Raw genomic sequence first — 13,461 nt, 5'->3', positions numbered from 1 at the left:
TCACAAAACCAACATTTCCGTAGGATTACTTTGTTCATAAATGTTCAATGGCATTTAAAACTTCTATTGTTATGTAACTTTGCTTTTACATTGTTTAGATACACCATTCAAAACAGTGTTCCAGAGCAAGCTAGTAAGCCAGAGCAAAGGGGCGCGGGGTAGAGGGGTCTCACAGGAGACATGGAAACGACTATAAGGGTGTTACAGCTTGTCTCTCAGTGGCCCTTCCGTCTGAAAGAACAGCCTGGACTCTCTCATATCTTGGCCTCATAATAGCCAGCAGGCAGGAGGGTGTTTTTGTTCTGAAGGAGAAAGGCTTCAGGATGTTGCTGCTTAAAAGCAGTAGAAGTGGCTTCCTGCTGGGGGAAATGATCAAAAAGCCAGACAAGCCCATGGTTGGACACGGCAGAACTTTCCACTCTAATGTATGCACAGGTTTATGCACATGTAGTGGAGCTGGACATGCAGATGACGCTCTCCAGACCAGACAGTGGTGGGAATATTTATATTTTTTATGAATATAAGCATAGGTTCTGGAACAAACCGTTTGTTGTCTGTTCATTGTTGTGTTGTCTAATGACAGACATAAATTTTAAGAGTGGAACAGTATTGTGTGACATTTCTGTGTTCTGCTCAGGTTGCTTAACCATTGTCAGAGGTGACTGGAGAATCTGAGGACTGGTCTGTTTCAACATCTGTAATGAAAATTTTGAAGATTCAGATGTCATGGACAAGTCATAACCATAAAACCATGCTTCTGAGTAAGTTACTATTCCTCTGCATGATATATTTAAAACAACTAAAGATGTACAATATTAAAATTGTTTTTCATGTTATGGTTTATATTCAAATTTGGTACTGTTTTGTCTGAATGAATTCAAAATATAAAAAATTAAACACTAAAATCAATCATTTAAAGTGAATTTAAACATTACAACATTCAAAAGTATACACTGCTGTTCAAAAGACTGGTGTTGTAAGATTTTTTTTTTTTTAATAAAACATTTTTTATTGCATTTATTTGATTAAAAATATAGTAAAAACTCAAATTAATATAACTTATAAATTAAATATTATAACAATTTAAAATACCTGTTTTATATGTTTAGATATTTTAGTATGTAATTTATTTCTGTGATGGCAAAGCTGAATTTTCAGCAGCCATTACTCCAGAATTCAGTGTCACATGATCCTTCAGAAATCATTTTAATATTCTGATTTAGTGCTCAAGAAACATTTCTCATCTTTCTTTATAACATTTCTTTTTTCTTTATAACATTTATGATATCAGTGTTAAAAACAGTTGTTCTGCTTAATCATTTTGGGAAACTGTGGTACTTTTTTCCCCAGAATTCTTTGATGAATAGAAAGTTAAAAAAAAAAAATTTATTTGAAATATAATTCTTTTGTAACAATGTAAAAGTCTTTATGGTCACTTTTAGTAAATGTAATTTCCTTGCTCAATAAAAGTATTAATTTTAGATATTTTGTAAAAACCCTTTGAAAGGCTCTGTAACAATACAATAATGTACAGTATGTGGAAAATAATGTGTTTTTTTAACCTTAAACCGCATTTCATTACACCGAATACACAAAATAATGTTCATTTTAGCAACATCATATGACCCCTTTAACTACATTTAACTGTAATCTTTAGTAAATAAATATACACAGACTTTCAAAGGTTTTTACAACATATTTTCAATTAATACTTTTATAGAGCAAGGAAATTACATTTACGAAAAGTGATAGTAAAGACTTATACATTGTTACAAAAGAATTCTATTTCAAATAAAAGCAGTTTTTTTTACTTTCTATTCATCAAAGAATTCTGGGGAAAAAAGTACCACAGTTTCCCAAAATGATTAAGCAGAACAACTGTTTTTAACACTGATATCATAAATGTTATAAAGAAAAAATAAATGTTATACTCTTTAATATTAAAAAAAAAAGATTTTCTAATTTTCCACAGACCTGACCAATGGGAGCTGCCAAATCCCTCTGGCAAATGACAGAGTAGGTCTGACCTACATCTACAGCCTTGCCTTCTCTATTGGACTCCCAGCTAACCTGCTCTCCCTCTGGGGACTGTACCAGCTAGGCCGGTCTGGTGGAGGCGGCTGCCAGCTGGTCTATATCCTAAACTTACTGCTTTCAGATCTTCTCCAGCTACTCACCTTGCCACTGTGGATCCTATACCTGCAGGGAGACCACCACTGGCCTTACGGGTCTGTGACCTGCCAGCTAGTGGGCTACGTTTTTTACGTTAACCTTTATGCCAGTGTCATTTTTCTTTGCCTCATCGCCCTGGATCGCTGTCTAGCAATCGTGTACCCTCTCAGCAGCCGTGGTGTACGGAAAGTGCGAGTGGCAGCGTTTTCTGGTATGGTAATGTGGACTTTGATATTTCTGTTCTGCCTGACTGGCCTCTACCCATCTGTGTTCGAGCCCCAGAGAGAGCTGTGTCTGGAGCAGTACCCTGTGAGCACCAGATATGCTTACTTTAAAATCGCCACAGTTGCTTTAGGGTTTCTGATGCCCTGCTCTATACTAGGGTAAGTGAAATGCATTTTCATTCATGTGACTGTACCTGGGTCAATAAAATCATGTTCTTTTTACTCCAAATCTAATAATTTATTTAAAAATCTCTTCTTCAATGAGCATGTTTTTAATTTCTGAATAAAATTAATTTAGGCTTTTAGGGGGTTCATAAGGTCAATGTCAGGGTGATAAAACTGTACTCATGTCATAATGCAAAACATATATCACCACTAAAGGAATGAAATAGTTTCACAGTTTATTTTTTATTATTTCTTAGAAATGTATTAATAATATTCATATTTAAAAATAAAATTAATGATCAGCGAAGTCAATGTGGCGCAACCAATATGCAGGGGAAAAAAATCATAAAACAGGAAATGATATCACTGAGAGGGCCTCTGCTGACCCTGTGTGTCAAGATCAATACATCTCTTAAAATAAGATAATTTAACCATTTTATGACAAGATAGAGTTAGTTCAGGTTGTAAAATATCATGTGGCGTGACTACTTAAAAATGCAGTGTCTGGTGGTGAATAAACGGAAGTCCATGGACAGGATTCGTGACAATTTCTTAATCACCTGTTATGACTATTTTATGATTATCTTTAATGGTATGAGAATCTTTTTTTTTTACTTTTCCATTGTTAATTTTATTTCTTAATCACCTGTTATGACTATTTTATGATTATCTTTAATGTTTTTTGTATAAAACACTTTGAACCTTTTAACATTGTGTATGAAATGAACTATATAAATAAAATTGCCTTGCTTTTCCTTTGAAAATAGAACATTTAAAAACAGTTTTAAAAATAAGAAATGTACATGTTATGAATTCAGGGGGTCAATAATATGCTTTTACTGTTTACTTATGTATTTGTTATATATTTGTATATGTGGATTACGTTTTTTCTTAAATATAAAAGGTATAAAAGGTTTTTATGCGTTTTCAACATGAATACTAAGAGTATGAGTACATTTCTAAGAACTTGGCACGTGTGATTTAAACTAGATTTTTAAAATATTTATTATTGCAGACACTCTTGTTTGTCATTGAATCCTGCACTGTTTACCTTACAAAAGGCTTTTACCAACCCGTATTTATAGGCACATGTTAGAAACATGTTGTCTCAGCACACAGGCCTAGGAATGAATTAGCATGCCATCAAAATGCCATTGCACAGATGACAAACACAGATACAACGTCTGTCTCTTTAAAGGAATGTTACTGTAAACACAATCATAACTATATCATTCATAACCTTTTGGCCTTTCGTTCCTCTTATTCACATTCAGGTACACCTCTGGCCGAATCGGGCTGACTCTGCGGAACTCCCCGTCTGTCACGGATCACGAACGCCGCAGGATTGTCGCAACCCTGGTTGTCATCACTGTCATCTTCATTGTCATTTTTGGTCCCTATCATCTGGTGGTCGGCTACAGATTTGTTACCCTGCTTCTCACGGAAAGTGAAAAAGACCAGTGTTTGGTGGAAGTTTCTCTTTACCTTTACTATCGAATCTGCTACGGGCTCACCAGTCTCAACACCCTTCTAGACCCTCTTTTCTACATCTTTCTTTGCAACGATGCTCGCCAAGAGCTTCGCAGATCTCTTCTCTGCCCTTACCGGGGTCATAGGGTGCACCAGGGATCACGAGTACCATCTTTTCCCAAAAGTCGTCTCGACCGCAGAGCAGATGTTTAGCGGTCTCATACAGATGCTAATAAGTGTCGGAGTCTTTGTAAGGCATGTGCTGAAAGTTTTTTACACATGACGTGAAAATGGCTTATCAGGCTGAGATTTGACAAATTACCTGTCGCCACTGTGACAACGACAGTGATGTCATTAAGACACGGCTGGTATGAGGCAGTGGCACGTGATCACTGGATCACACGTGTCAGAGCTACTCCTTCAACATCTTCAGTCAAATGTTTAGACTCCCATACAGCCTGAGGAGATTCTAATGCATTCTCTGTATTGCTTAAAATACTTTATTATTATTATGTCTGTACTGAAGTCAGGTATAATTACACTACCGTTCAAAAGTTTGGGGTCTTTTTTTTAATGTTTTTTAAAGAAGTCTCTTATGCTCACCAAGGCTGCATTTATTCGATCAAAAATATAGTAAAACAATAATAGTGTAAAATAATATTACAATTTAAAATAAGTGCTGTCTATTTTAATACATTTTAAAATTTAATTTCTTCCTGTGATGGTAAAGCTGAATTTGTCATTACTCCAGTCTTCAGTGTCACGTGTGTCAGACCTGGGTTCATGTTTTGTTGTTGTTTAGCTCTCCATGCCCTAGTTTGTCCCTCGTGACAAATAAAAGTATTACATTCTTGCTTTCAAAACAAAAAAAAAATTACTGACCCCAAATTTTTGAATGGCAGTTCTGTGTCCAACATCTGTAAAATCTGCTATACCCTGTTGTTTTAACAGAAACACAAGATTGTGATAAAAGTGAGAAATAAGCATATAGAACTGGTTCAGGATTATAGAAAAAGCTGCTTAAAAACCAAAGATCCTGGATCACAGCAAGTCAGAAACCAGAGCAAAGGTCAAGCTCTTCTGAATTGTTTTAAGGATTTCCAAATCAGGTCTGACACCTACTGGAGGACATAAGCAAAGTCAGGAGGCCAGTACATATGCTGTCAGATCAGATTCTGTACTGCTAAAATCACAAGATTGTGATAAAAGTGAGAAATAAGCATATAGAACTGGTTCAGGATTATAGAAAAAGCTGCTTAAAAACCAAAGATCCTGGATCACAGCAAGTCAGAAACCAGAGCAAAGGTCAAGCTCTTCTGAATTGTTTTAAGGATTTCCAAATCAGGTCTGACACCTACTGGAGGACATAAGCAAAGGCAGGCCAGTACATATGCTGTCAGATCAGATTCTGTACTGCTAAAATGAAAGAAACTACATGCCTAGAGTGAGACTGCATGTGCTTGCTTTGGGTGCCTTTACACTAGAGAGCTGAAATGTATATCAATATGTTCATCTTCGCAAGAAAATGGCTATGTTCAGAATAGAATAATAAAGTACTGCTTACTATGCAGTATTATATACCACCTACTCTTTTTAAAATACAATGTGAAACTACACAGTATGAGTATGCAACAATAAACACTGATAAACAGTAATGTGCTGCATTATTTTTTTCCTTTTTTCTAATTTTTTAACCGTTTGTTGTAAGAGTGAAATCCTTAGTAAAAAATAGTGGCTGATACAGCTTCTGGTTCATTTGTCACTGAAAATGAAAGCTCACATTAGGTGCATAAGTGCGTATATAGTGAAGTAAACGTTTGCAGTTCCTGATTCTTAAAGGGCTGTTAAAAATGTGAAATGCACATATTAAAAGGCTTGAGACTATGTGTGTTCCCATGTTGCCAGGGCCGGAGTGGGACTCATTTTCAGCCCTGGAGTTTCATGCCAGACCGGCCCACTTTGTTGTTGTTTTTTTGGTTTTTTTTACTGGCCTTTTCAGTGCCGCCTTTGCGCTTTCTATTATACATTTTTTATCTATTATTTTTTGCTCGCATATCTCCAACAATGACTTTTTTTTCCCGCTGTCAGGGGAGTCAAAAGATAATTACGTCATCATTGCCAATTAACATAAGAAATGTAAAATAAGGGACAATTGTGATTCTTTCTCTTATTCTTTAAGAAAATAGTGTTTATTTTTTAAGAAAATAAGGGACAGAATAAGGGACGTTCCAAATATTTATACTGTACCATAATGTAGGCCTAAGTCTGCCTGCAGTTAAAAAGTTCTCTTTTTATATATAAAAATAATCACAATTGTTTTGCTTAACCTATTTATGTACAATTATTCTAAAAATAATTTTAAATGTCATACAAAAAATGTCATCGGCCTGAGTAAATTGTACCATTATAGAATTGTGACTTCACACGTGTAATTGAGGAGGTGAAAATACTGTGAAATTACAAATGGCATGAAATTTGAAAATCTAACAACTGAAGGTCTATGAAACGTCAGTCAATAAAGCATTTTTTTTAAACAATGGCACTTAAAGTTTTGATCTAAAATATTATTGCAACTATAGCCTTTGAATGAATGAAAATGCATAGTGTGGTGTGGGCCACTTCTGGTGCTTGGATTTTTACTTCAGTAATGAGGTCCAAGTTTAAGAATAGCCTACGCAAGAAGTATTTTATTTGTTTTTTTTTTTGTAATGCATTTTTTCCCCTCTATTTAACAGCATTAACTTACAATGAAAGACGTCTTCCCTCAGGTAGATTAAATGTTTTCCGCAAAAATAATGATTAGTTATCTATTTTAGTTATCAATTGAGAATTTGTTACTGATATGATCTGGTGAAAATAATAATATGGCCTGCGAGAAAATAAATAAAAAGAGTGAGGCTGCTATGAATGCAGGCAGCCTAGGAACAGTTCAACCCAGTGGCATGACAACACCGGCCCTAGCGGCCAAAAAACAGACTGGCCCACCGGGAATCCTCTCGGTGCTACCGATTAGCCAATCCGGGCCTGCGTGTTGCTATCTAACAGTCCGAGAATGACGTTAGTTGTCTGTGCCTCCAGAATGATTAGTCTCATGCCATTTACAACCCAAATAATTGGCTCAGAACCTGTATGTGGAACATAAGGAAAGATGACAGATTTCCAAATCAATGTCTGCATTTGAATGAGCACTAAAACAAAAATGTAAACAAATAAGTATAATAACACTGAGCAACTGTAAAGCATGCACTAAAATATATAATGAAAGAGACACTTAATTCTCACAGCTCAGTCATTCTTGAGACATGGGACAAAACAAGTCCAGCAAGGGTAACTGCTATTAGGTTTAAAAATAAAAATATTTTCAATTTTAAATGTCATGAGGGATTAATAATAGAATGTATTTAACACAATTATCACCTTCAATTTAATTTTCTCATTATTATTCCAAATCTGTGTTTCTTAATGTCCTCTCACTACGTCTAAAACAGTGTGTCCACAGAGAAGGGTTCAATCATTCATATGCAATAAAATGGATAAAAAAAAATTTAATGATGAAAAAGAGCTTGTTTTATCAAAAGCAACACTTAATAATATCTCCTATCAAAGCAAGGTTGTTTTTTTAATGACACATGCATGTTTCATACGATTTTAAAGTTGCGTCCCCACTTTTTGTCAACACCGTCAGACATTCAATAAAATGTAATAAAATCAGGGAATATCAGGGGCAGCTGTCACTCTAAAGGACCCCCTTGCCACAGTTCACCTCTGCAGAGTACATCAGTGTCAGACAGGCTCTGCTAAGTTTTATAGTTTTAGAATATTTTAAATCCTAATGTTAATATTTCCTTTGTCACAACCATGGTATGTCAACGCCATCTTCCAATTTCTGAGGAAATTATTTTAAATATTTAGATAATTTTATTTTCCTGAAGCAGGTTCCATTGGCATCTAGCATCAACAGAAAAAAATAAAATGGCTACTACATGAACTCCATTGGTTTTGTGAAAGAAATGCCAAATTTGTCAACACCGTCAGATGTCACCACCATAAGATTTTGTGTTCCAATGATATATCAAAATACTTAAATGTGACTCTTGAATAAAAGCTTTATAAACAATAACATACTCACTGTTTGTTGTGTTTGTTTTAATACAGTAATTGACTGATTCAGTGTATTTGATTAATCTGTCTGCTAACACGAGAATGTGTTTTGAAATGTTAAAAACATCTTGAATGCTGTTAAAGATAAAGTTGAAATTATATTACACAGTCCAAGGTAAAAAAGCACATGTTGTTAAAAAAGAGAAAAGTTGGGAGTTTGTATCAAAGCATAGCTCAGTAGCTTAGTACATATAAGATACATAAATGTAGTTTCATTTGTCTGAGTACAAGGTTTTATTTTTTCAATTTTGCACCCTGTTTTGTCCCACTTCTCAAGAATGACTGAGCTACATAACTGCAAGACCACTTGACCGTACCGACAAGCGTTGCGTTAACAATTCAGCTCCTTAATTCATAGATGCACCCAATACTGCTGCTCTGTGGATAAAAGATGCAATTCAATTTGATTCCTCTTCAGGTTAAGATATTTCAGGCTCTACTACCATCACCACCCAAAACCTTGTGGGAACAGACATATGGACATTGTGGCGCTACATTACCCTCTGTTGGTGGTAAAATGTCACTACATATGAGTGTGTTTACTACAGAGGGTTTTGTGTTGTTGTTGTTGTTGTTGTTTTTTTTGACTGGTCATCACAGCTTATGTCTGACTGTTTTCCTTGCACCTGTTGCAGACTGACTGTGGCGTCATGCAAAATTATAAATCTACCTCAGTGGGACAATTCTGTCACCAACCTCGGTGTATAACCCCTCTTTGCTTGACTAATGATTTGGGATCTTTAAAATTATTTTTATTTTTAGTTATTTATTTATTTTTGAAACTTGATATGAAGTATCTTATGCTTATGCTTATGCATTTATTTGATCAGAAATCATGTAAAACAGTAATATTGTGAAATATTATAATTTAAAATAAATTCAGTTCAAAAGAACAGCATTTATTTAAAATAGAAATCTTTTATAACATTATAAATGGCTTTACTGTCACTTTTGATCCATTTAATGCAATAGTGTTAAATAAAAATAGCCTATTCATTTCCTTTTTTAAATGTTTTCAACATTAATAAGAAATATTTCTTGAGCACCAAATCAGCATATTAGACTGATTTCTGAAGGATCATGTTACAAATTTCTCTTATAAAACAGTAACTTCCAAATTCACTTTATATGAAACCCTTCACAAATGCAGTTGCTTGGATCTGTTCAGACGTCCTCACATCCTCTGATGTTTGACACATGTCCTTCAACATCTGCTGTCTTCAGCTGTCTCATGCCTTTAACCCCCTCCTGAGTTCCTCACCCTCTCATTTGGTCAAACTGTTTGGCGTGTCATTTCTCACCCATCAGTAAGTGACATCAAATCAGCCAACATCCGGGAGCACCTTCCACAACTGTTGTTAAGCATCCCAATATCCTGTAGACATTTTTTTTTTTTTGTGCTTAGGTAACCTTAATGGTACAGTTGTTTCATTTTATATCAGATATCAGTCCAGAGAAAATGCCATAGCATGTGCTATTATAAAACTAAATTTGAGCACCAGTCATGAAGCTGTGAGATTTCAGGATCCAACATCTATTTCACAAAAGTATTGTGGGATTATATCAGTGGATATTCCATGGTGTTTGATTACATATTCCATTGTATTCGAATGTTGCCATAAGGTACTTCAAACAGAGACTTGTAAGAGTTATACAAAGCAACAGTTTTGTGTACATTAGTTTAGAACTCGAGACTGATTCAAAAAGAAAAACAGGATATTTTAAAGATTAAAAAAATTGTCGTACAAAATCAGTCGGTTGTGCATTAAGCACTAAAGCCTTCAAAGTGAAACCAGTGTGTTTCAAATTTAGTGCATTTCATGATTCATGCGGTTGCACAGTGTGTTTGATATTATGAAAGGCCCCAAAGCATCTGTTCCAAAACTCTGCTGTAAGATAAATATTACGCCTCATGTTCCTTTATCATTTTTCCCTACGGTATATCAGTATAGAGAAAGAAAGAGCGTTTGGAAACTGTCGTCTTTCTTTACATGACATGTATCAGAGTTTTTGTGAATCGGTGGGTCTCGTCAAAAAACAGAGCCACCCAAATATAGCAACTACACTGGCGCTAACAGAAAAAGCCCGGCGAACCAGGAGCCGTAACCACTGGGTCCGCGTCGACCGGCCCCCGACACTTCCGCCAATCACAGCGCGCAGCTGTGTGTGAGTGGCAGCGCAATAGACCAATCACAACCACGAAAGCTAAGATGGGCGGGCATTTCGGGGTCATTCACAGTCTTGCTGCTCCACTCTGACTGACGGCGTGTGCTGGAGGGGAAGGTTGAAGTAGCGCAGCATTACAGTCTTATTAAAGAACTAACGTCCTAATCAACAGCGTTCTCAGACATAGTAGAGAGGATTCCCACGAAAAACACCCCGACATATACAAGAACCGTGAGTTCAAGTGATAGAAGGTGTCGATGACCGTTGATTAGTGGCTGCGCTAGCTTTTGTGCTAACTCCTCGTTTTCATCCAGCCTCATTAGACAGCATAATTCCAGCTTCAGATTTGCCACAAACGGCACTCGTGCGAGCTTCTCTCGCGCTCTAGCAGCCATTATTGAGCTATTAACTTGTCCCGCTGGAAAGGGTGTCGGAGCTGAACCCTTCCCTGTGGCTCCTGTGCTCCCCCCGTCACCTTTGCCCCCTCTCCCACCCGAAACACTGGACACACACAAGCGGCCGGAGAACGGCGAGAGGCCCGTGAAGCTGGGGGTGGTTCCGGACTCGCACGCTGTCGGAGCGCTTAAAGAGAGGCACAGTCGTGGGGACACGCCGACGAACATGGACGGGTTGGCGGTGGAGGTGCGCGGCTCTAACGGGGCCTTCTACAAGGTAACTTCATTTTAAAAAACAATATTAAACCATAACGGTCTAGTGTACGCGTGCACGAACGGGTCAGGACAGCTGAGGTGTGATGCAGTGATGTGTATCACTTTCAAAGAGGCCCGAGACGTAAGGGCGCTCTGTTGTTTTGGACCTGCTGGGTAGTCATCGGCCTGTTTGGAGAGATTGTTTTTTTTATTTCTTAGCTAGTAAACAGTACAAGCACCGAATTCTGTTAGCCAGTGAGTCTGTTGATTAGAAGCCGGTGGCTGTATCTCAAAATCTAGTGAGCTGCCCTACCTAGGCAGCATTTCTGAGCATCACATTGGTGTTTTGAGACACATAATGGGACATTAGTGCATAAGTGCTTGAAGGAATAGTTAGGCTAAAAAAATGAAATTTGTCATCATTTATCATCATCATCATCATCATGTTCCAAATTCTTCCTTCCTTCTGTGGGCCACAAAAGGAGTTGTTGGGGACTGACAGTGTTATTTACTTTTTTTATTGCATCCTTTTCAGACAGTGAAAGTCAATGGTGTGTGACATTGTCATTCTTCCTTAATGACTCAATCATTTTCATGTGAACTACCCATTGGAGACTAAGGTTGTGAGCTTGTTTTTAAGTTTATCAAAGTGTCAGGCTTATGTTGTGTGTTTTATGTGCATATGTGAAATCTGGTGCCATTAGTTGTGTTCACAAGCCTGTCCTCTTTGTTTGGTCAGCTTGAGTTCAGGTTAGACTGTGGGAAACCACGCAGTCCGGCTTTTATGATGAGAAAATGTGATGGTGTTTGTTACTATATACAGGTTTTCCATCTTCAATGATCACATGCCTGTTATATTATAAATTAGTGCTGTCAATCGATAAATTTAAACGCACAGTATCATTTCCGCGCTCGTTTGACTCGTGCCTGGTGCTTAAGTGAAGCTGGAGCGCGCATCTGAAATGTCTACCCTTTGATGTGGTCGTAAAGACGTTCTGCGACTGAATAAATGGACTTCTTGACAAGAAAAAAAGTCACAGAATGAGCAGTTGTGAGTGGGGTGGTCAACCCTAGCCCCGCCCCTGCGTTAATTGCGTAAATTTTTTTTACCGCGTTAAACTGAAAAAATAATCACCTGCGTTAACGTGCTAATTTTGACACCACTAATATAATTTATTTTTTTTATTTATTTATTTATTTTTTATATATCAACGTGCCACCGGGGGTAGTTGGTCCATTACCACCGCGGTGGTAAAAATCTGCCACCGTCACAGCCCTAACACTACCATTGAGAAGTTTTAACCAAACTATGTTACAGACTTTTCATTAAGACCCTAAAGAATAATATCAACTTGTGGAAAATGGGCATCCTATGACCCCTTTTAGAGCCGCACGGATCCAATTTACTGTTACACAAGTATTTTAATTCCTAACTCTTTACTTTCATTTATTGCATAACCGTCGAGGGTTTACGTGAATAATCACCAAGCACTGCATTTTGACACATTTTTGTGTGTATTTGACCGTTTAGGCGCTAAAAGATGACTTTACATGTCCGTGTTGTGTTCCGTCTCTGAGCGCATACACAGTAATCTTCCAGAGGAAATGCAAGTTCTTTCACGCTTTTAAAAACATAAATCAATCTAATCAACTTAAATCAAGTACGTCCCATTTTGCAAAAGTCTCGTTATATGATTTTACTGATTATGGAGGAACGAAAGCGCACCACTGGAAAGGGGGTGGAATGGGGCGCAATAATCGTTTTATCTCGATTACTGTATTTTCATAATCGTTGGAGGCCGAAATCGAAACTGAATTTCGATTAATTGCACAGCCCTACATTAAAGTGATTATTATGTTTTAAATATGGATATTTTTCTTACAAAAACACATCGATTTGCTACAGGAGGCCTTTGTTCATCCCCCGGAGCCGTGTGAGACACTTTTTTTTGTGGAAGGGTGCTTTTTATTTCACATCATTTGAACCGAAGCACTGCAACACCCGCTGAGTACAACGATAGAGCTTGAAAGATCAAAGACAATTTTTAATATAACTCCGACTGGATTCGTCTGAAAGAAGTCATATACACCTAGGATGCCTCGTGAGTGAGTAAAACGCAGCCTAATTTTCATTTTTGGGTGAACTAACCCTTTAAGAATGGTTGCTAAAGTATATGACTGCTAAGGTGTTCTGGGTGTTAATAGTAGTTGCAATACGGTTGCTAGGTTGTTCTTGGAGGTTGCTAAGATATGTAGTTGCTAAGGGGTTCTAAGAGGTTGCTAGGACTTTGTTGGGTGTTCTGAGTGGTTGCTAGGACATTACTAGGGTGCTAGGATGTTGCTATGTTGTTACTAAGATGTTCTGAGTGACTGTAATGCTTTGCTGTGAGGTTGCTAGGGTGTTCTGGGTGGTTGCTAGGACATTGATAGGGTGTTTTGGGTGGTTCGTAGCA

General features: G+C 37.2%; 2 protein-coding genes across 3 annotated transcripts in view; both read left to right on the top strand.

Moving 5' to 3' along the window:
* Positions 1 to 341: 341 nt before the first annotated feature.
* LOC107659726 (probable G-protein coupled receptor 132) lies at positions 342 to 4,573 on the top strand. The gene is made up of 4 exons (XM_016448751.1): positions 342 to 493; positions 638 to 761; positions 1,973 to 2,555; positions 3,836 to 4,573. The coding sequence occupies exons 2-4, from the start codon at positions 701 to 703 to the stop codon at positions 4,242 to 4,244; spliced, it is 1,053 nt and encodes a 350-aa protein (XP_016304237.1). The 5' UTR covers positions 342 to 493; positions 638 to 700; the 3' UTR covers positions 4,245 to 4,573.
* Positions 4,574 to 10,437: 5,864 nt separating this feature from the next.
* The window catches only part of LOC107659724 (fragile X mental retardation syndrome-related protein 1-like), a 28,328-nt gene continuing 25,304 nt past the window's right edge, over positions 10,438 to 13,461 (top strand). The window contains exons 1-2 of one of the 2 annotated variants that reach the window (XM_016448750.1): positions 10,438 to 10,589; positions 10,682 to 11,030. In XM_016448750.1, the coding sequence (XP_016304236.1) occupies positions 10,980 to 11,030 (51 nt within the window). In that variant the 5' untranslated portion in view covers positions 10,438 to 10,589; positions 10,682 to 10,979. Of the gene's footprint in view, positions 11,031 to 13,461 lie in introns of both variants that reach the window. The other variant, XM_016448748.1, reaches the window with a different exon arrangement.

This window comes from Sinocyclocheilus anshuiensis, unplaced genomic scaffold, assembly GCF_001515605.1.
Source record: "Sinocyclocheilus anshuiensis isolate Anshui unplaced genomic scaffold, SAMN03320099.WGS_v1.1 scaffold960, whole genome shotgun sequence".
In the NCBI taxonomy this organism is placed as follows: Eukaryota; Metazoa; Chordata; class Actinopteri; order Cypriniformes; family Cyprinidae; genus Sinocyclocheilus; species Sinocyclocheilus anshuiensis.
The sequence above is the reverse complement of the archived record's forward strand: the minus strand, read 5'-3'. Positions and strand labels throughout refer to the sequence as shown.

Coding starts and splice junctions, on each gene's coding strand:
- LOC107659726 (XM_016448751.1), top strand. CDS start 701: ATGAAAATTTTGAAGATTCAGATGTCATGGACAAGTCATAACCATAAA. Junction 762..1,972: donor CCATAAAACCATGCTTCTGA/GTAAGTTACTAT, acceptor AATTTTCCACAG/ACCTGACCAATGGGAGCTGC. Junction 2,556..3,835: donor ATGCCCTGCTCTATACTAGG/GTAAGTGAAATG, acceptor ATTCACATTCAG/GTACACCTCTGGCCGAATCG.